We start from the raw sequence: 22071 nt of genomic DNA on the forward strand, positions 1-22071 counted from the left end.
TAATAAATAGCTAATGAGGTTACATGAAGAGAAGAAAACCAAATAAAAAGTGAAGAAGAGGAGGGAGTGGTATGTTTCTTCTTAAAACCCAAAAGCACTGCAACTTAAGAGAGCTACATAGAACCACCCAGGCTTTTGCTTTGCTTTGCAGGGTTACAGAAGAGATTGTTTTATTGCTTCTAGTGTTTTCTTAACAAGTCAGTTCTTATCAGAGCTACTCTTTTCTTCTAGCTCCAGTTTCTACCTGAATCTGTGAATACATTAAATCAAGATGCACTTGTGTGACTGAAAAAGAATATCCACATTCTGTATAAATATTATAGCAAAATTGTTTTAGTACAAAATATATTTATATCCATTTTGCTATTTCATGTAGATACTACATCCTTTGAAGACGTAAGTCCACAGGGTATTAGTGATGATTCTAGTACGGGATCCAGAGTTCATGGTAAGCAACGGACTTAACTTAGATGGTATACGTTAAATACTAAATGGGAATGCTGAGATGCTTGCAGTGAGTCAGTGGATGTGGCATCACTTCTGTTTCTTCTAATCTAATATGCATTCTTCCCTCTTAAGATTACTGTTTCATGTGAATATTCTCTTTTAATCAAGGTCATTTACAAAGTATGCCTACATAATCTTCAGAGGTAATTTTGTTACCATTCTCAAATACAGTTAATTATAAGAGTTACATTTCATCACTGGGTTTTAAATACTTACTTTGATAAAAGATAAATTTTAGATTTTTTAATTTCTATTTGGAAAGTCCTGTTACTAAATGAAATTATTACTAGTAACAAATAGAAAACATGCTAAAAGAAACTTTATGAGTAAGCAGGTATGTAAGAAGTTACATGGAGCAGTGTTAACTGTATAGCTTCCCTTGTGTAGATAAGAATATAAGATGTATGAGGCTAGAGAGATAGCTCAGCAGTTAAGAGTGCATACTGTGCCGGGCAGTAGTGGCACACACCTTTAGTCACAGCACTTGGGAGGCAGAGACTGCTGGATCTTTGTGAGTTCAATACCACCCTGGTCTACAGAGTAAGTCCCAGGATAGGCTTCAAATAAACCCTGTGTCAAAAGAAAAAAGAAAAAAAAAAGGCATTCCTACTACTGTTGCAGAGGACTCACATTAGTACCCATCATCCACAGGGAGTAGTTCACAAACTGCCTCTAAATTCAGGGGCACTGACACCCTCTTCTGGCCTTTACAGATACTGCAGTCACATGCATAAGTCCATACTATATTCTATAAAGAATATAGGTTATTATATGTTATTAGAGACAACAGAATGGCTCACACAGGTACTTGAGTTCAACCCACAGAATCCATTAAATAGAGGATGGAAAGAAAATTCCAGATTTGCCCTCTGACCTACCCCCATGTGCACAGGCACTTGTGCATGTAAATGATAATAATTATAAATTAAAACTTTTCTTAAATATGTAGGATGTTGGGGGCTAGGAAGATGGCTCAATAGTTCATTTGCTACTCTTGGAAAGGAACTGGGTTCAGTTCCTAGCACCCACGTGGCGGCCCACAACCATCTGCAACACCAGTTCCGGAGGATCTGATGCCCTTCTCTCACTTTTGAGGGCATCAGGCTCAAATATGGTACATATACATTCATACATTCAGGAAAAACTCATACACATAAAATTAAAACAAAATAATGTGGGGCGTTGTGTGTTGCTAACAGAGTAGATGGTCACATTCCTCCACTTCATGGCATCTCTGAAGCATGGAGGTTCCTTACCTCTTCTGTTGTAAGTTACCAAATCTGTAGCATTTGGCAGAGATGAGGGGAACATGGAATTTTATTAAACTGAAAAAGTTGTGGTAACCATCTCTAGAAATCATTTTCAAATATAAATGTGATCTTTTTCCTCCTTTCTTTCTCCCTCCCTCTCCGTCTTTTAATTGCAGCTGTTTTTCCAGAAGTGCGTGTTTCAAAGCATCTTAGTGAACTACTTAAAGATGTCTTTTCTTTCTAATCTGTATGATTCACCATTCTGTGAGCATGCCCAGGCTGAGACAGTATGCATGATCATTTTCTCAAAGCCTTCTGTGGCCAGCATGTAAAATTCAGTGCTATCAGATGGATGTTTCATTATACTGTCTCCTGATTTTTTCATTTAGCTTCAAGACCAACCAGCCTTGATAGTGGCAGAACTTCCACTAGCAATAGCAATAATAATGCTTCACTCCATGAAGTCAAAGGTATGCTGTAGGTAAATTAACTCATGTGCTCCCTCTGGTTTCCAGTATTGTTTACAAGTAGGACAGTTCAGTGGTAGAGCACCTTGTGCTTAGTGTACACAAGGCCCTGTCTGAGTTTAGCTCTAGAACAAGAGTGGAAAACGTTGGAAATGGGATGAAGTTTCTGATGAAAAGTGCAAAATCCAAATTATCTATGTTTGAAACATAGTTCTCTGGAATGCTTGCACTTTTACATTGTGATACAGATGTATTTCAATGTAGAAAATGTAAAATCAGGAGCATTTATTTTGGTTTCAGTTCTTCATTTTCACAGATAAAATAGTCTTCATGTAATCTTTGTTTCAGAATTATCCTTAGGCCCGTATTTTCAGTGACATCTAAATGGGGTCCTTCAGTTTCTTCATGGTGCATGTGCATTAAACTTGCCTTGTTTGTATGTTAGAAATATTGTTAGCTTACTCTGTCAACAGAATACATACCTCTTTTTTATTTTTTGTGTGTATATGTGTATGTCACAAAGGAATTATATGGATGCACATATGACTCATATAAAGAATTATTTCAATATTCTTTTATTTTGTCTTTTAATGTATATTCCAAGGTGAGGGTTCTAATAGCTAGAACCCTTAACTAGTACCTTTTTCTTTAAAATATATTATTGCCTTTACAGACTCTTGTGCTTGTTAAACACTTCCATAGCTATTCTCTATGCTCCAGAATTGTACAACTACAATGAATGCATTTGTTCTGTTGCTTTTTGATTATAACATTATTTGTCTTAGTCATTATTATAATTAATTTTATGACTTATTACAGTGATCAGAAACATGATTTTGAGGGGAATTAATTTTTCTTTTTATAAATCATATCTGATAATATAATCTGAAACTATGAAAAATCCCTTCTGATTTGAAAATATAAGAAAATCTTAGTTCTAAAAAATAATAATTTTAGAAAATTCTTCCATGACTGCCTTACTCTTTATGATGGAATAATTTTCTATTGTGATATACTGTACAGTTTATTGCTGATAATCTGTCCTTTAAAGGAATAATGCATATGCTTACAAACTTTATTCTAGAACTAGTGTCCCCTTCCCTGCTATATGATTCAACCTCAAATAAACTTAAGGTTATGTGGTAGCAGTACTAACAGTGAACATCAAAACCAATCAGATATTCCAGATATTGAAGAAAGACTAAGCCACACATGGTGACATACCTGTAATCCCAGCATTTGAGATGGTGAAACAGGAGAATTGCAAGTTCTAGGCCAGCTTGGCGTACATACCACGTTCCAAACAAGTGTAGGCTATCCAGTGAGATGCTTTCTGAAATACTTTGTTTTCTTTTTTATGGGACCTGTCTAATTATTTTATGTTTGACTTCCCTTTGTGTATGCTGTTCAAATTTTTTAAACATTTTAGAATTTTTCATTTAATATGAAATCTTCGTATAAGCAATTGAATCAAGACTTCATAAAGACAGAATTAAAATACTTTTTGCATTTGAATGTTTTGGGCTTTAATATTCTGAAATAATTTGAAATACCTTCTTTTTCTAAACTGTGAGATATTTTATAGTTATTAGAACCTAAATTGTTAATGTTTATTACTCTATTCATTCATTTAGTCTTCAGTATATTGAATGATTGTTTAACGTGAAACTTTCTTTTGGCGTTGACTTTGGTGATAAAAGTATATTTTGCCCTTATAGAACTTAGAATATTTGTCAGTTTAATAAAACCAGAAAAGCAGCTGTGGCATGCAGTTCTTAGATTGAGGAACAAGTAAAATAGCTTTCCTAAGCATGTCTAAGTGAAGTTTAGAGTCAGTGTGGCTACCTACAGAATTAGAGCTCTGCTAACAAATTTTACATAATATTATTATCTCATTTCTATTATTCAAGTCTCAACATAGCATTTACTCCGAAAGCAGGTGCAGTTAATAACCAAAGCAGGCCACAAAGCCACAGCAGTGGAGAATTTAGTCTGCTTCATGATCATGAGGCTTGGTCCAGCAGTGGTAGCAGTCCAGTCCAGTATCTGAGAAGACAGACCAGGTCAAGTCCTATGCTCCAGCACAAAATGTCTGAAACAGTAGAAAGTCGAGCACATCACAAGATTAAAGCTGGTTCCCCTGGAAGTGAGGTTGTTACCCTACAACAGTTCTTGGAAGAAAGCAACAAGCTTACCTCAATACAGGTTAGTTCAACAAATGGTGACCTTGATTTAACACTAGTTAAATGTCTTGTGGATGAGCCTTAGAATTTTTTTTAATTATGGAGCACTAAGAGATAACAGCACCTCAATAGTGTATAGTTCAGTTTATCAGGAGACTCCATACATGGTTATATTCAGTAATCTGTATTGTTTTTTCTTCCAACAGTTGAAGTCCTCAAGTCAAGAGAATCTTTTAGATGAAGTAATGAAAAGTTTGTCTGTCTCTTCTGACTTTCTGGGAAAAGACAAACCAGTTAGCTGTTCCCTGGCCAGGTCAGTAAGTGGAAAAACTCCAGGGGACTTCTATGATAGACGGACAACTAAACCTGAATTTTTGAGACCGGGTCCTCGAAAAACTGAAGATGCCTCCTCCATTAGTTCTGCAGGGAAACCTACACCAAGCACTCAAGGAAAAATAAAACTAGTAAAAGAAACCTGTGTGTCAAGACAATCAAAAGATAGCAATCCTTATGCCACTTTACCTCGTGCAAGCAGTGTGATCTCTACTGCTGAAGGAACAACACGAAGGACCAGCATCCATGATTTTTTGACCAAGGACAGTAGACTGCCCGTGTCAGTTGATTCAGCACCACCTACTGCTGATAGCAGCATCACTGCAGCATCTAGTGAGTACCATTTACAGCAGTGGTCTTCGGATGTGCTGACACATGCTGGAGGGCGTCAGCTCCCAGGTGATTTAGCTGCAGACACATCTGAGTCTCTTTATACCCAGACTAGAAAACCAAAACCAGGAAGGCCACATTTTCTAAGACAAACTTTTGCCACTGTCAAAATGTCTGATGATGCATTTGGAATATCAGCTAACAGTAGTCATGGGCCATTTACTGTGGTTCATTCATCTCAGCCATTTCTATCCCTGAACACAGAGTTGGTTAGTAACATAAGTGGGTTACCTCCAAAGTCACTCACTAGAGTAACTGACCAGGTCTCTGCCTCTTGGGGTAAAGCTGCACAGAAACATAATGAACAGTTGTGTGATAGTCAGAACCCTAGTAACAGTAACCCACAGTCCTCTGTAGAGAGCAACAGTCTTGTCACTCCTGCCTGCCTCTACCCTGATGACACTGAAGCTGCATTATCAGTTTCAGAGGATAGTCAGACTGTTTGGTATGAATATGGTTGTGTTTGATCAAAATATGTTGATGTTATTTGCTAGGTTTATATTTTTAAGATTGTTACATAGAGTTCAGCTGTATAAAAAGGCATGTATATAAACATGTGTAACCACACCAAAGTCTGCATGAAATAGTAATTACATTGTACTTTTTTGCACGCCTTTAAAAATCCAAGCATACATGTTTTTCTTTCACATCTTTTGTCACTTGATAAAGATGATATTCTTTGATATCATGAAGCATGTTAAAATAGTTGCATGTTCTGTTACCAAGAAAGCGTATCCAAGTCGTTTTTGGCTGCTTCTAAAAAGAGTGTTCATTTGATCTTCCTGCCTCCTCTGTCTCACTCTTCTTTATTTCCTGAGTGTGCACTTCATGTTGCATATGTACAGTATTAATAATGGAAATGATTTTGAAAATGTCATTTTCTTTTGTCACTTAATCATGTTATCTGTCCTGTTCTCTTTTCAAAGAAATAATTCAACTTTATTTGGACTAATTCTCATAGTCATAAAACATTGTTCAAATTTAAAATACTGTTTAATCATAAATGTGTTATTCTTAAATTTTTCCATCAAACTTAAATGTGATTTGCACAGTGACTAGGAACATTTGTGTTATAGTCACCTTCTTGGTGCCGATCTTTTCCTGCTAAACACAATAGCTCAAGACCACTATTTTTTTTTTTGGAATCCCTTAATAAAATTTTTTTCCAGTTTTTTACATATGAATCAAAGAGAAATAAACCTAGTTATTCATTATCTTGGGATTTGTATTTTTACTTCTGTTCAGAAGCATAGCAAGTTTTTTTAAATGATGAAAAATTTAACTTGTCATTTACTACTAAATTAAATGTGTACATCTATATAAACATGTAGACTCTTTAAAAGTTAATACATTGTGTTAGAGTATAAAATTAGGACTTGGGAGCGTAAAAATAAAAAAAGTAGATAGTCTTCATTCTAAAATTTGTTGTATTAAAAACATAGTCTGAGCCAGGTGGAATGTTCCTTGAATCCCAGCATTCGGGGAAGGTAGAGACAGGTGAATCTCTGTGAGTTCGAGGCCAGCCTGATCTACAGAACAAGTTCTAGTAGAGGCTCCAATTCTTTTTTTTTTTTTTTTTAATTTTATTAAGTATACAGTGTTCTGCCTGCATGCATGCCTGCAGATCTGATTACAAATGATTGTGGGCTACCATGTGGTTGCTGGAAATTGAACTCAAGACCTTTGGAAGAGCAGGCAATGCTCTTAACCACTGAGCCATCTCTCCAGAAGGCTCCAATTCTATAGAAAAAACCTGTCTCAAAAAAAAACTTGAAAAAATATAGTCTGGAGCTAGAGAGATGGTTCAGTGATTAAGAGCACTGATTGCCCTTCCAGAGGACCTGAGTTCAATTTTCAACACCCACATGGCAGCTCACAACTAACTGTCTGTAACTCCAGTTCCAGAGAATCTGACACCTTCACACAGTCATACATACAGACAAAACAACAATGCACACAAAATAATAAGTAAATTTTTAGAAATTTTTTTTTTTAAAACAAACAGTCTTGCCTGATGTAGTAGTATATGTCTTTAATCCAGCACACCCAGCACTGTGGGAGGCAGAGGTTGGTGATCTCTGAGTTCCAGGCCAGCCAGGGAGGAACCTTGTCGCAAACACTCCAAACAAAAGCAGAAAAGCAAGTCTTTAGCTCTCCATCCCCCAAAACAAAACTCATACAAGATGGAGATACTATTGATAAACATGGACTCCAGTTTCATATCATTTTGTCTTTTTGTGTTCATGTCACTCTGAAGCAAATCAGCTTCAGTCTTTCCAAGTATTTAAAAATCCATAATCCTGACTGACTTATTTCTATAGTATATATAGCTGTCTCAGGAGTGTTTTTTCCAATTTTGATTCAGCTTAAATGTTACTGGTAATAGCTCAGCCTAGGTGGGTGCCATAGGCACTCTATGAGTGAAGGAGAGTACCGTACACTCACTGTATTGCACTGTTACTATTAATACTGGATGGAAGGGAACATCTTCAACAAGTCCTTGTTTAATTAAATTTGTATTGTTTGTAAAAAGGTTCTCCTCTTGTATGTACACGGGGTCACTGAGTGGGTAGACCCTTCTGTTTGTATCGCTGCCCCTGCTTTTCTTTTCTTCCAGCTACTATTAAAAATAGTGCTGGCACAGGTACCAGATGAACACATGCTGCAGTTTTATATAGTTTAGTGCCACCTAATACAGTTTCTGCATGAATATAGCATTGCTTTGTACTGTCAGTTTTTGTTTAGTCAGTATTAATAGTTAAGATATTTTTGTGCTATTATTTTTACTTTTTTCATAGTCTACTAATAAAATTCAATGGTAAACAGCTGATATTAATGGGGACTATATGACAGAAATGCTTTACTTAGTTTTTGATATAAAGCTGGCCTTTGCACTTTTTACATTTAAATTGTTACTAATTTTGTTAATTAAAACACATTTAAATTATGTATTTTATTAAAAGCTATATGGGTTATTTTATGAAAGTAAACTTAAGTACTTTCTCCCTAATGTCTGTAAGGATATATCCAGCATGTTTTCAAAAATACATACACGTTGCCTGTAAGACATGTCCATGTTTCCAGAGGGTGGCCTAAGATCACAATGTAGACTTCCTCCAGAAAACATCACATGCTATGGAGCCAGGGTTTCGTCAAGCACTATTCATGTGTTATGTTTTCAGTGGTGGGGGAAATAGAGTTTGTAGTAATCATATAGGAAAAATGTTTCCCAAGAGATGATTATGTCAGCATTAAGAAGGAAGCACCTGTGATCAAGCCACCTGCATTTACTTCCCCTGAAATAACTCCATGTCTTGTAACTCACAAAGATGGTTAGAAGATTCAGTACTCTGGTTTCATAAATAATAAAACTGATAGCTATTATAAATTCCTGGCCTGGCCTTTTGTAAATTATATCCTTATGACTAGTGTGATCCTGAGCAGCTTCGGGTATAGGTATACTTCGGCCCTGGTGTTCACAGTAAATAGTACCACAGTGTAGATGTTTCTACTATTGTACTGCAAGACTTTCTAACATAAAATGATGTGATGACCATTACCATTTACTATAGTATAAGAATATGGTAAGTATGCAAGCCTCTGAAACCAAGATGGAGAAAAGGTAACTCTTAAATTTATAAAAAATAGTTACCACGTTCATAGCTGTGTTGCTTACAGCTTTAAAATATTTTTTTAAAAAGGCTTCACATAATAGATATCTGTCAGATTAATAATTTTCTCAGGTTCAAATTCCTCTATGTCCTGCTTATTGAGCATTTTCGTCTTCATGAATTGTGTTATATTTAACCTTTGACTAAATAACATGAGCTACTTTTCTCCCACAGATGTGAACAAAGTACAAGAAAGCAGAAATTCAAAAAGCAGGTCTAGGGAGCAACAGAGCTCCTAATTCAGTGACCCACTGCATGACGTGGGCCCAGTGGTGAGTTTCCTGCTTGAATCATAATTGAAATTGGTCTCATTTCTACAGACTAACAGAATTACATATGATAACAGTGTATACTGCATTAACAGATTCAATTTTGCTTGCTGAATCCATTTACTTTCTCTCCTGCTTACTTAGTAAAGACTAGTTGGCTGCCATAGGTTTTTGCCTGTCTGTGTGGGTGGCAAACCTAAGTATTTTCTCTCAATTTATATTTAATTTTAGTTGTGAATAATGCGTTACAACTTCTGAATACTGGGTAAGAATGGACTAAACACCTGTCTTACACAGAGCAGCTCAGACGCTGCCTTTCGTTTTCTGTCATTCTCATCTCCATATACATAGCTGGTGCATGCTGTCGTTACACTAGCTTCACTGACTTTATATCCCTCTATCTTCAAGCTGTTCTTATGTTTTCTTTCTTCTTTCTGTCTTTCAACAAAATACAGAGAGAAAAGTGTCCTTCAGTTTCTCAGTATGAAGACTTTATTTCTGAAGTAACAAGACACCTTGCAACTATAGGAACTATTAAAAAAATCATAAGGCGATTTTAACACATCCCTTCGTGAATAGAGCAGGCAAGAATACAAACTTCATTCCTTCCTTGAATCAAGGAGCACTACTGGATCCAACTGCCAGAAGTTTTAGAAGGTTTTAGATACTATACTGTACAGTGCTTTAAGCTCTACTGAATAAAGGACATTCTCTCACTAAGGATGAGTGTTTTAAGGTCAAGTATTCCGAGAACAGCCTACTTCTTTCAACATTTATTAATTTATCCATGTTTGCTTATTGCTTCTGCTAAGTATTACCCAAAAGCTAGCCATTTCTATTTAGTTGTGTAAATCTGAATGAAGTGCTGTAGTATTTTGTGGGAATGTACTATATACAAGACACAGAACTGTTCTGGCATGTCAGGGTTTTTTGGTTAGCAGACTGCATGTGTTGGTACGCTGGTTACTGGTTTTGTTTTTATAGCCAATTGTTTGGGTGCACTGCAAAGGAAATTCAGTTCCTAAGATATGCAGAAAATTCCATAATGACATATTAGAGTTATAAAAACTATATGATATTAATCTTACAACTTTCTCTGCTAAGCTGCACTAGGCATTCATAAATGGATCCAAAATAAAATAATTTTTCTGAAACTTTTTTTAGTGAGATGGTTTTCCAGAAAATAGTATTCCCAAGATAAAGCAATTGTGTTTTAACTCATTTCCCTTCTTTGCTATTGGGTTATGTATGTGTTTTTTTTAAACGTGAGAGCTGATTATTGCTTAACAAGTTTTCTTATGGTAAAATAATGTAAATCATTTCTATGATCTACATTTTTTTCAGGAACTCATTTACTATTAAGGTTGTCATTTATTACTAAGAATTTTTCTGTTTTTGTCCTTTATATTATATTAAACTTGATAACTATTATAGATAACTTTGAAATATTTGTATGTGTTTGTTACCTTAAACATTTGGGGGAAAAAAAGCACAAAAATGTAGATTTAGTTAACCCAGAGAAACACGAATTTTTTTAGTAGTAGCAATTTTATATCACAGTTTTATTTTCTTATGAAGTTCAAAAACACACTGCTACTCATTAAGACAAGTTCATTATTTAATGTAAAAACCAGAATAATCTTTTGAAATAAAAAAATACTATTTTTATTTTAACAGTATACTTCTTAAGCTCTTACTACCAGCTCTAAAGAACTTTTTGGAATAATTACATATTCCATAACGTGGTTTTAAGGTGTGTCATCACTAACCCAGTAGCCATGACAAAGGTCTCTTTTCTTTGCTCCCCATCTTTGTCTCTCTCCCCCTCCCCCACTCTCTGTAATAGGCCACCTTTGGAAAGACCATCAATAAAAAAGACATAAAATGCTTAGTTGACCAGAAATTGAAAGTTAGAGAACTTGGATTTATTTAATTCAGTGTTGCCATAATGTAGGCTTTGCCAGAAAATAATGCTATAAAATGAAATCACTTTGAAACTCTTGAATGAAAGGTGCTATATATATGTAAATACAAAGGATTCTTACTGAAACCCAAATGCTGCACAACAGAAATACTGAAAATCTATTCTCTAGACTTGGAAATCTCACTGCATCATGAGTCCTTGAGTTCAAGTATCAAATTGGGAAATGGGTACAGGGCAGTCTAGAGACATTTGCATGTAAAATATGTAAATTCACTTGATCGAGAAGTTGAGAGTAAGTATAGAATTATGTTTTAGCTAAAAATAGTAAGTGAGTAAGTTAGATTTATATTACTAGCATCCAATTTGCACAATTAGCACACATCCCAGGACAATTCATGAGTGTGAGGTGACCTAATGAGGGTGAGTGATAATGCAGTTTGACCTCTTTATACTAATATCCTAAAGCAGAGCCTGCTGGTTAACCAGCATGACCATTTCAGCTGAAAGCGTCTGTGATGCATTAAAGTGGAGTAGGCCGACCCTGAGAAGAAGAGAAAACCAAGTGAATACAATGAAACTATTAAAATGTTCATAATTCATTACCTTCCTCATACTGTTTCAAGAAAGGACTAAACAATAACCACAAGAAGTTTTTTCTAGAAAATCTAGTTCAGAAGCAGACTTCGTAGGAAGCTAAGCCAAGTGGAAATGAACCAGAACTGATTTTCTTAAACCAGCCTTTAGTTGTCTGGTCCTTTCTATTCTTTAACCAACTCCTAAACCTCTAAGAACACTTAAAAAAAAAAAAAAAGCAGAATACCAGCACCAGCCTAGAACTCTAATAATATGCCTCCTGGCTGGCCATGGCAATGTTTTGACCCAAGTTTTTTGAGTTGGTGGTTACCAAAGAGTTCACAAGACAGGTTCATGTATAGCACCTTTCATGCAAGGCATGTCAAAAGCCTCTTTAAAAATCACTGTGTGTATTATAGAATTGTAGCCACCTCACAAATGGAGCACTACAGCCTGTACTGTCTTTAACAGTTCATGTCAGGAAGTGAAATCAATACTGTACCAAACCTGGAATTATAATGGGAATTATGTATTCTAAATTACTTTTGTACTTTAAGTTACTCTTTATGAGAAAAGTGAATTGTTTTCTTTACAGCTATTTGTCCTGAGATGTATGTTTTTCTTTAAGTCTTGAATATGAATACCACAAAAAGAGCCCATTTTATAATATAAACCTTGATGTACACGTTAAGCTATTTGGACAATGAAAATGCCTTAAGAGGAATGCTTAATAGATAATGTTGCACTTGTAACATCCTTTGACAAAACCTGATTTTAAATTGTCCTTTTCATTTCTACTAGTTTTTTTTCTGTGTTTGCCATTGTACTCACAACTGTTATTAAGTACCAAATCAAATAAAAAGCTGTAACATTTCCTTAAAAATTAATGCTAAAAGGGAGGTAGAGTTGAATGGCAAAACGGTTTTACTTGGTGGTGCCTAACATCAGCCCCAGGATTCCATGCATGGCAAGATACCATTGTTTGGATTGTCTTTCACAGTCACTTTCCCCCTCCTTTGATTCTCCTTACAAATATATATGCTGGATTAACTGATATAAAGAAATAAAAAGGTGAATTTTTTAAACAATTTGTTATAATCATTTTAAAATTGCATATTAGTCACATGTTAATTTTTGCCCTGGAGAACTTTTTCATTCTTTATGTATTTTACCCTAATCATTTTTGGTTATTAAGAGGCTTGAGGAGAAAGTCAAATTTTGTCAATCCTAAAATATGTTTAAATGTAATCTATAGTCATTTCCCTTATCCATGAAGGGTATGCTCTAACACTCCCAATGAATGCCTGAATCGGCTGGTCTTTTTGTTTTCTTTTTCCCATACATTTAACACTGAGAGCTTACATCATAAATTAGGCACAGTAAGGGGAACAGTAGTCACTAATAATAAAACAGAGGTATAACAATACTGTTTGGGATTTTTGTTTTGTTTTCTCAGGGTTGATTTTGTTTTTGTTTTGCGGGGTGAGGGGTACTGCTGGAGATTTTACCTGGCCTGAAGCATGGGAGATAGGCTGGCAGTCTACCACTAATCTGTAGGCCAGCTCCTTTCTCAGAATTTGTTATTGTGCTGTATGCACTCTCCTTGTGATGTGACATAAAATAATTAGGTGATGAGATGATGTGATATAGGAAATATATTGTTGAATTAGTAGATAAGGGTTGTTTGAACACTAGCACTGTGAGAACACAGATACTGTGACAGGTAGTGTATATGGCATGGATATGGTAGGCAAAGCCATGGTTCAATGATGACTTCTGCTACTCAAAATGGCATGCAATTTAAAACTTACTGTTTAATTTTGGAATTTTCCATTTAATTTTGGATCACTTAACCACAGGCTACTAAAATGTCAGGAAGTAAAACTGCCAAGAATGTGACAAGCTGCAAAATTAATGTCTTTGTGGGGGCTGGAGTGATGGTTCTGTGAGTGAGAGCATTGGCTGCTCTCGCAGAGGAGCCAGGTTCAATTTCCACATGGCAGCTCACAACTGTCTGTACCTCCAGCTCCAGGAAATCCCAGCGCCCTCTCTTGGCCTCCACAGGCAATGTACACAGGTGGTACACAGACATTCATGCAGATAAAACACGTAAGATAAAAATAAACCTTAAAAAATAATTTTAATGTTTTATTTTTACTTACACTCTTGAGGCAGCCAGCTGAGTCTTGCCACATCATTCTTCCAAAGCCTGTTTTCACTACAAACAAGACATCCAAGGTCTACAAATTCTGGTCCTGATCCTTTATTTTATGTACCTAAAACTGCGTCTTTTTCTTAGAGATAGAGTACGGGGCAGATAAAACAAACAAGCATGGAACCTCTAAAACAAGGCAATCATCACTTTTATTTTGCCTTTCTGAAGTACAAGCTGGTACAAATTATAGAACCTCTACTAGATAGTATTTTTCAAAGATTAAACAAAACTATAGTTCTTTCAATAACATCTCACTTGATTGTTAGGGAGATAATGGCAAGAGCAATTTTTATAGTCTAGCCTGTGTCAGATCCTCACTGAATAAAGAACTAATTTTTTTCTAGTTTTAGTTTTTCAGATGCCATAACTGAAAGAATATTGCATTAGGATTTTCTAGAGGAACATAACCAAGAGAATATATATTACCAAGGGGATTTACTAAATCAGCTTACATTTGGCCTGGGTATCTGAACAGTGGCTGTTTTACATGCTGGGAAAGTCTGAGAACCTGGTAGGTGCAGAAGACCTAGAAGATTCTTGAAGAGCCTCTGATCTGAAGCCCACATGGGCAAATGTTGATAGAGGATGGCAGTAGCAGCGGTGGGACTCACCAAGGAGCACTGCTCCTTCCTGGAACTTCTGAGTCTAGGCTGTGAGTGTCTTCCTTCCTCACTTAGTCCTTCCTAGATATGTGCTCACAGACTTGCCCAGAGGAGTGTTTGTTTCCTGATCAAATCAAATTCACAGCCAAGATTCACCATCACAGAGATTAATAAAGTTATTCTAAAATAGGATAGAAAATTGGGATAGAGGACAAAAGAAACCGACATTTGTAGCACGAATAATAAAAACCCAGACACAAATATTGGAGTTCAGCCTGAAGATCAGAAAAGCAAAGCAGCCAAGCACTAGAGAGACCTTTTACCTCTACCCAGTCTTCAGACTGAACGGGGTGAGAACCTGTCTCTGAATCCTCAGACTCCACACACTACTGAGTTCCTGTCTGTTCCCTTTATATTCCTCTCTCCACCTAGCCATATCACTCCTTTTTCACTCCTGTCTCCACTTCCCTAGTGCTCGGATCGCCTTTGTATTGACCTGTTTCTCTTTAGACAGATTCTATCTTGTGTAGCTCAGGATGGCCTTGAACTCAGAGATCTGTCTGCCTCTGTCTCCTGAGTCCTGGGATTAAAGGTATATGCCACTACTCCCTGACTTGTATGGCTGCTTTGCCCTCTCCTCTTCAGGAAAGCTTTATTTTTTTAAATACAAATAGTATACCGCTATAGCCTTTCTGTTTCTAAATAAATCCTGATGCCATAAGGTATATTTTCCTCCTGAGTATTTTTTTAACTTTATTACATTGGTGTAATGGTGTCAGTCTCTCTGGAACTGGAATTACAAAACAGTTGTGAGCTGCCATGTGGGTGCTGGGACTTGAACCTCTAGAAGAGCAGTCAGTGCTTTTAACCACTGAGCCATCTCATCAGTCCCTTGCACCTGAGTTTTAAATGTAACTTTACTAGTTTGATCACGCCAGGTGATGGTGGCGCACGCCTTTAATTCCAGCACTCAGGAGGCAGAGGCAGGCGGATCTCTGTGAGTTCAAGGCCAGCCTGGTCTACAAGAGCTAGTTCCAGGACAGGCTCTAAAGCTACAGAGAAATCCTGTTACAAAAAAACAAAGAAGGTTTAATCATAACATTTTCTACTTCTAATTTTTCTACATTAAGTTTAGTAAGCCAAATGTGATTGTTCCTGCCTGTAATCCCAACATTTTGGAAGAAATATAATGTCAAGATTACCCCTGGATACACAGCTAGTTTGAGGACAGCTGGACTACATGAGACCACGTCCCAACAACAAAAAAAAATGTTTACTAGAAAGCTTTGTTTATTGAAGAAAAAAAAAACACTAGTTCAAAAACACATCCAACATTGCAAACTGTTTTCAGTTATCTCACTGGGGACAATCCTAATTTTCCCAGAATAGCCACTATCAGTATATTCCAAGTATAGTAAAATCTGAAGGTTTAAGTTCATTAATCCCAAAAGGACTCAACTGTTGAAGGCCTTCTTAAAATGAATAATGGCCATGGCAGATGAAGAGAGAGTAGAATCTCTCAACTAAAACTACCTCAATTCATCTTTTTAAAAAATCCTTAAGACGGGCTGGGAAGACGGCCCAGTGGTTAGACCTCCTTGCTCCTGCAGAGCACCCAGGTTCAGCTCCCAGCATCCACCTGCTGGCTTTCAGCTACCTGGGACTTCAGTTCCAGGAGATCCAGTGTCCTCTTCTGACTTCCACAACCACAGGCAGGCACACATGTGATATGTAGGCAAAAATGCTCATACACATGAAAATCTTAAGATGAACGATAATCTCCAAATCAAAGACAAAAGTAATAAAACAGCTGACAGAAATGAGTTTATTATAAGCATTAGCCTAATTGGCTTGTTTTTGGACACAGTATCTGAATATGTAGTCCTTGGGTGACCTAGAACTCAAAAGACCAGTCTGCTCTGCCTAGAGAACTAGACCATGCCCAGCTCCCAGTCAGCTTTTAATCGAAGTTTAGAATTATGGGATCATGTCCTGTAGCATTTACAAATATGAGCAAGTCTTCAAGACTCAATTCCATATTTGCAGCATTAGTCATTGGATGGAAGTATACTTCTTCATGTCCACCTTTCGAAAATGCTGAATCCTAAACAAACTTAACCATCTCTATCATCACAGAAGAGTGCCAAGGTGTGGCACAGCCTTGACCAATTTTCACTTTTTCTAGCATGGCTGTTTCATCAGCAAACCGAAGATTTCCACTCCCAACTGCTTGCCAAGATCATTTAATTTGTCTATCATGAAGAACTGCTACCAGCCAGTAGTTTTTCTTCTGTTTCTTACTGTGTGCTCCTTTCAAATGTTGAATATGAAGCATCATTTCTTCTACTGCAAACACCTGCAAAATATCACACACATAAAGTAGCACACATACACACATATGTACAACCACAGTTGTACCTAATTTGCCTGGTGGCTGAAAGACTTGGGGAGTACTCTGCTCTGAATTTAACTAGTAGAGACCCATCTCTATTCATTATGTTTTTTATTTTGCTTGAGGTTGAGCTTTTGGTGCTGGGGATGGAAATCAGAGCACTATGTATGCTAGACAAATTGGGTCTCTCTGATGTAAACCCTCAGTTTCCAAATACTTTATATACCTTGTGCCCTGTTAAAATGGTACTCTGGGCTAGGGTTAGGAACAAGAGTTCAGATAACTGCACAGCAGAACCCTGTCGGAGAAACAAGCCTTAAGTCATTACAGTTGCTAACCTCAGGACCTCGGTTTTTCTTAGGCCAGTTTTCTATCCCAGAACACTAACAAAGCCGCAGGTGCCTGAAAAGCTTACTGCTTTTGAACTTTTTGCAGTAAAAGTTTGTGGCTGTCCTTAATATTTTCTTCCAGAATACCTGACAATCTCCACTATACAAGAACACTGCAGGAGAACTTAAGACCCTGGGTTAGTACATAAAGAACATTAAAGGAAAAAAAGGCACCGTACACATGAATGTAACTAACTGGAAGGAAGGTCAGAAAGCAATTTTGTGTGACCTTTATAAAGATGGGGAATAGTAACCATGTATTTTTGTCATTATAAAATGTGTGCCTCAAGCCATACCTAACTTCATGGTAGTTTCCATAAACTACCTTGCAAATCTCCAGTACAATAACTCATGTTAAAATTATTAAGGTATTTTTGTTTATGACACGTACAGGTGTGCAGGGCCAAAAGAAGGCTGAGTGCACTGGAGCTGCAGTTTTAAACAGGCAGTTAAGAGCTCAATGTGGATACTGGAAATCAAATTCATGTCATCTGCAAGAGGAGTACGTGCTCTTAACGGCGAAACCAATTCTCCAGACCCAGGGGTATATACTTTTCTGTAATTATTTGCGAAATGATTGTTGCCTTGCTGCGGTGGTATCCGAACTATCCAAAGTAGTAAAAATCAAACCCACCTTAATGACCGGCTTTGGTCTTTGGTACCTGCTACAGCACAGGGTTGCCACTTAAGTGGAGGCGTAGCAGCTAAGTACCTTCATCTGCCTAAGGCGGCAGCCATCCCGCCCTCTTTAAGTCACACCCGTCATCCCAAGACAAGTTCATGATAACCGCAGTTTCAAATCGAAAGACCTGCAAGTTCCTGTTGGATCCAAGAAACACTCACGCTATGGCCCCGACTCCGGCCCCGAAGCCTCACCTCGGAGTGCTACACGAGCTCGGTGAGGATGGTGAGGGGGACGAACCTCTGCTGTAACACCGCGCACAGCTCGGGTGGCGCAGTTTTTCCCCTACGCCCGAAGGCTGACAGAGGCGCCTGCCCGGAAGTGTCGCAACTTCCGGGGCGTGGTGGTGTCTCCGCCGGCGCTTGGCACAGAGCACGGCCTGGCGCCCAGATCTAGCCCTACTGAGGACCGCCTGAGTCGCCGTTCACACCCGTGGGAAGCTCCACATAGGGTGCTCGTCCCGGGGCTGCGGCACTGTGACTTCATAGCTTTCCAACTATAATTTGTAACGTACCACTTTTTCTTTTTAAATTGTATGTGTATGGGCGTTTTATTTTTATTTATTTTTGCGTGCATTTCCGCGCACCACATGTGCGTGAGGAGGCCGAAAGAGGGTGTTCAATTTTCTACAGGTAGAGTTACGTATGGTGACTTGTGTGGGTTCTTCTGCTGCAAGAACAGCCAGTACTCCAACCCGTTTTGGTATTAGAAATATTAGTAGTGCAACGATTCACTCTTTGCCGTGGTCATCTTAATACCTTTTGGCCGGGGATCTGCAGCCATGTTGGGACCACTCACCATTGAGTTTCCAATTCCACCTTAGTATTCCACTTAAAGATTTAAATTAAGTGGGAATGAAAGCTGGTACAGCCCCTTTGGATGTCAATGTGGCGATTTCTCAGAAAATCAGGAAACAACCTTCCTCAAGACCCAGTAATGCCACTTTTGGGTATCTATTCAAAGGATGCTCAATCGTGCTACAAGGACAGGTGCTCAGCTATGTTCATAGCACCTTTGTTTGGCACAGCCAGAACCTGGAAACAACCTAAATGCCCCTCGAGCGAAGAATGGATAAGGAAAATGTGGTACATTTACACAATGGAGTACTACACAGCAGAAAAATATAACGACAGCTTGAATTTTGCAGGAAAATGGATGGAGCTAGAAAACGTTATTTTGAGTGAGGTAACCCAGACACAGAGAGACAATTATCACATGTACTCACTCATAGGTAGTTGTTAAACATAAAGCAAAGAAAGCCAGCCTACAAACCACAATCCCAGAGAATTTAGACAACATATAATCTACATGGGAAGTAGAAAGTGAAAAAGACAAGATCTCCTGAGTAAATGGGAGCATGGGGACCTTGGGGGAGGATTGAAGGGGGGAGAGGAGAGGCAGGGAGGGGAGCAGAGAAAAATGTAGAGCTAAATAAATATCAATAAAAAAAAGTAAAAAAAATTAGATTAAGGTTCATATACAAAATGAAACATTGATATGCTCAGAGTTGTGTTTACAGTTTCTCTCAGAACTCAGGATTGCAAAATTTTTTAACTTTTTAGCGTAAACCTATCTTTTGTATTATTTTTATGTGTTTTGTCTGTATGTCTGCACCACCTTCGGAGACCAGAAGAGGGCGCAAGATGCCCTGGAAGTGGAGTTAAAGATAGTCAGGAACTACCTTGTAGGTGCAGGCTCAGGTCCTTTGGAAGAGCAGTCAGTGCTCTTAGCCACAGAGTATCTCTCCATCCCTTTAAAATGTCCCTTAAGACAGCAATTTGATGTTCTCTCTCTCTCTCTCTCTCTCTCTCTCTCTCTCTCTCTCTCTCTCTCTCTCTCTCGGTCTTGTGGTGCACAGACTGGTGTCAAACTCATCCTGAACAGCAGCACGATAGTGACCAGGGAGCCATCCCAAATTCCTTCTTTTATTCTTTCCTTGTTTTGTGTATCTGTGTTCATTAGAAGATTAAAGCCTCCTTATATTTATATTCTATATTTTGCTTTTTTTGTTCCTGTTGCTAGCCTAATTCCTATTTTAGTAAATATTTCATGTAGCAGGATCATAATTGTTTGCTTACTGGGTGCAGGGAATGGAACCAATGGCCTCATGCATGTTAGATGTTAGCACTGTACCACTGAGCTACCCAAGCCTGGATCACCATTTTTAGCCACTTCCACACCGATGAAGATGTTTATTGTTAGTCAATTCTGGTATTCTTGACTTGTTTACCAAAATAACTATTCTAGATTTACTAGCCATGTGTAAATTAACCTACTGCGTATTTTCAGTGGGGGCTGGGGGAACACTTGTGGCAATCAGTTCTCTCCTTTGCCTATGCAGGTTCCAAAATCAATCTCAAGTCATAAGGCTTGGCAGAGAGTGCTTTCCTAAACTTTAATGGCATTTTTGACAGAATTCTTAGAAGATAATTTTTGATCAAAGAGACATTTTGTTTTTTAATATGTATTTTTCTGGTGTGTGTGTGTGTGTGTGTGTGTGTGTGTGTGTGTGTGTGTCTGAAAAAAATAGCAAAGGAGACAGCTTAATGTTTTGTTTCAGTTTGAGGAGCTTATTTTGTTTTGAGACAGTGGCTCACTCTAGCCCAGACTGGGGTGGAACTCAGATCAGTCTAGTGCTGCCACCAACTGCTGGGTGGGACCTAAGATCTGGCATCTTTTTGGGTTCTTTGTTTGTTTTTCTAATTACAGGATACCTAGACATTTTTCTCATGGTTATTATTTTTCACTAGTTTTGAGCTACTTTTGCTCATATTCTAAGTTCTTTTAGAGCAGTGGTTCTCAAGCCCTTCCTAATGCTACAATCCTTTAATTCAGTTCTTAAGTCATGGTGCCCAGCCACCCATAAATTATTCCATTGCTACTTCTTAACTCTAAATTTTCTAGTTATGAGTCATAATGTGAATGTTTTTGGAAATAGGTTTGCCAAAGGGGTTGCAACCCAGAGGTTGAGAACCACCAATTTTTGATAAAAATCGGAGAGGAAAAGTAAGAGAAAGGTATGGCTGGTTTTGCTTACTTCGTTCTCTCCTTTCTCTCACTTATTTTTAGACTGATTTTCTGTACAGAAGTGTCATTCTTTTCTGTTTTTTTGGTCTAAGTTTAGAAAATTAACTTCCAGCAATAAAACACCCATTTTATTGATGGGGGAGAGTCTTCTGTTTTGTGTTAATTTCATTGGTTAAATAAAGAGACTGCCTTGGCCCTTTAATAGGACAGAAAATTAGGTAGGCGGAGTAAATAGAACAGAATGCTGGGAGAAAGAAGCTGAGTCAAGGAGTCGCCATGATTCTCCCACTCCAGACAGACGCAGGTTAAGATCTTTCCTGGTAAGCCGGCTCATGGAGCTACACAGATTAGAAATGGGTTAGATCGATATGTAAGAGCTAGCCAATAAGAAACTGGAACTAATGGGCCAGGCAGTGTTTAAAAGAATACAGTGTCTGTGTAATTATTTTGAGGCATAAGCTAGCCATGTGGGCGGTCGGGTGCCAGGGACACAGCCCCACCATTCCTATTACAACATTTTATTTCCTGAGCATGATGGCATACACTTATGATCTGTGTTTAGGAGGCAGAGATCTCTGTGAGTTCAAGGCCAGCCTGGTCTACACAGAATTCCAGGCCAGCCAAGACAACAGATGAGTTTAAAAAAAAAATAAGCATGTTTAATTCAAGGACAGAGCAACGGCTTGAGTACTTTCTGCTCTTACAGAGGACCTGGGTTCCCAGCACCCATATGACAGCAATGTGATGTTCTCAGTATTGATATTCATAAAATCAAAATATTGATCAACTCTGAAAAACATTGAAGATGCTCCAACTCTAATATGAAATATTCAGAAAAATGTAATTCCGTACATAACAATAAAGTATATCTATTCTATTGGTACATAAATTTTTGTTCCTCATTAACAAATGACAAAAAATGTGCATACCCAAAAACTGGTTTAAAATTTATGATCTATTATTATTAAATGTTGATATGTTTCCCTATTTTACGTGCTTGGGGCCATGTACCAATCTCTTGGGTAAAAAGGGGTCACAAATTGAAAATGCTAAACCCTGGTCTTTCCGACCAGGCAGTTATATAAGCTCAGGATGCCTTGGCCATAACTGTCCATCAGTTTAGTTTCTGAAATCTTGTATTATAACCTTCTCCACCGTGCCCAAATTACTACCTTTATCTCTCGTCTATAATAATGA

The 22071-nt window shown here is 37.7% G+C and overlaps 3 protein-coding genes across 10 annotated transcripts in view; 2 read left to right on the plus strand and 1 right to left on the minus strand.

Moving 5' to 3' along the window:
- Positions 1–13213, plus strand: part of Ccdc88a (coiled-coil domain containing 88A) — a 154294-nt gene extending 141081 nt beyond the window's left edge. For 2 of the 7 annotated variants that reach the window (XM_005359161.3, XM_005359162.3), the window contains 6 exons: positions 377–448; positions 2147–2227; positions 4161–4429; positions 4614–5073; positions 8976–9073; positions 9526–13212. In XM_005359161.3, the coding sequence (XP_005359218.1) occupies positions 377–448; positions 2147–2227; positions 4161–4429; positions 4614–5073; positions 8976–9040 (947 nt within the window). In that variant the 3' untranslated portion in view covers positions 9041–9073; positions 9526–13212. Of the gene's footprint in view, positions 1–376; positions 449–2146; positions 2228–4160; positions 4430–4613; positions 6398–8975; positions 9074–9525 lie in introns of those variants that run through there. The other 5 variants (XM_026785140.1, XR_001229208.2, XM_013350743.2 and 2 more) reach the window with 5 other exon arrangements.
- Positions 13214–16186: 2973 nt separating this feature from the next.
- On the minus strand, positions 16187–18333 carry LOC101986590 (prolyl-tRNA synthetase associated domain-containing protein 1-like). The gene is given in 3 exon segments (XM_013350736.2): positions 16187–16740; positions 17003–17074; positions 18151–18333. Coding segments are annotated over 3 exon segments (651 nt in total). The 3' UTR covers positions 16187–16344.
- Mtif2 (mitochondrial translational initiation factor 2) overlaps positions 18234–22071 on the plus strand; it is a 33922-nt gene continuing 30084 nt past the window's right edge. The window contains exon 1 of one of the 2 annotated variants that reach the window (XM_026785223.1): positions 18234–18479. The gene's annotated coding sequence lies outside the window, so the exon portion shown is untranslated. The remainder of the gene's footprint in view (positions 18480–22071) is intronic. The other variant, XM_013350747.2, reaches the window with a different exon arrangement.

The sequence above is a fragment of the Microtus ochrogaster genome, linkage group LG1, assembly GCF_000317375.1.
Source record: "Microtus ochrogaster isolate Prairie Vole_2 linkage group LG1, MicOch1.0, whole genome shotgun sequence".
NCBI classification, from domain to species: Eukaryota; Metazoa; Chordata; class Mammalia; order Rodentia; family Cricetidae; genus Microtus; species Microtus ochrogaster.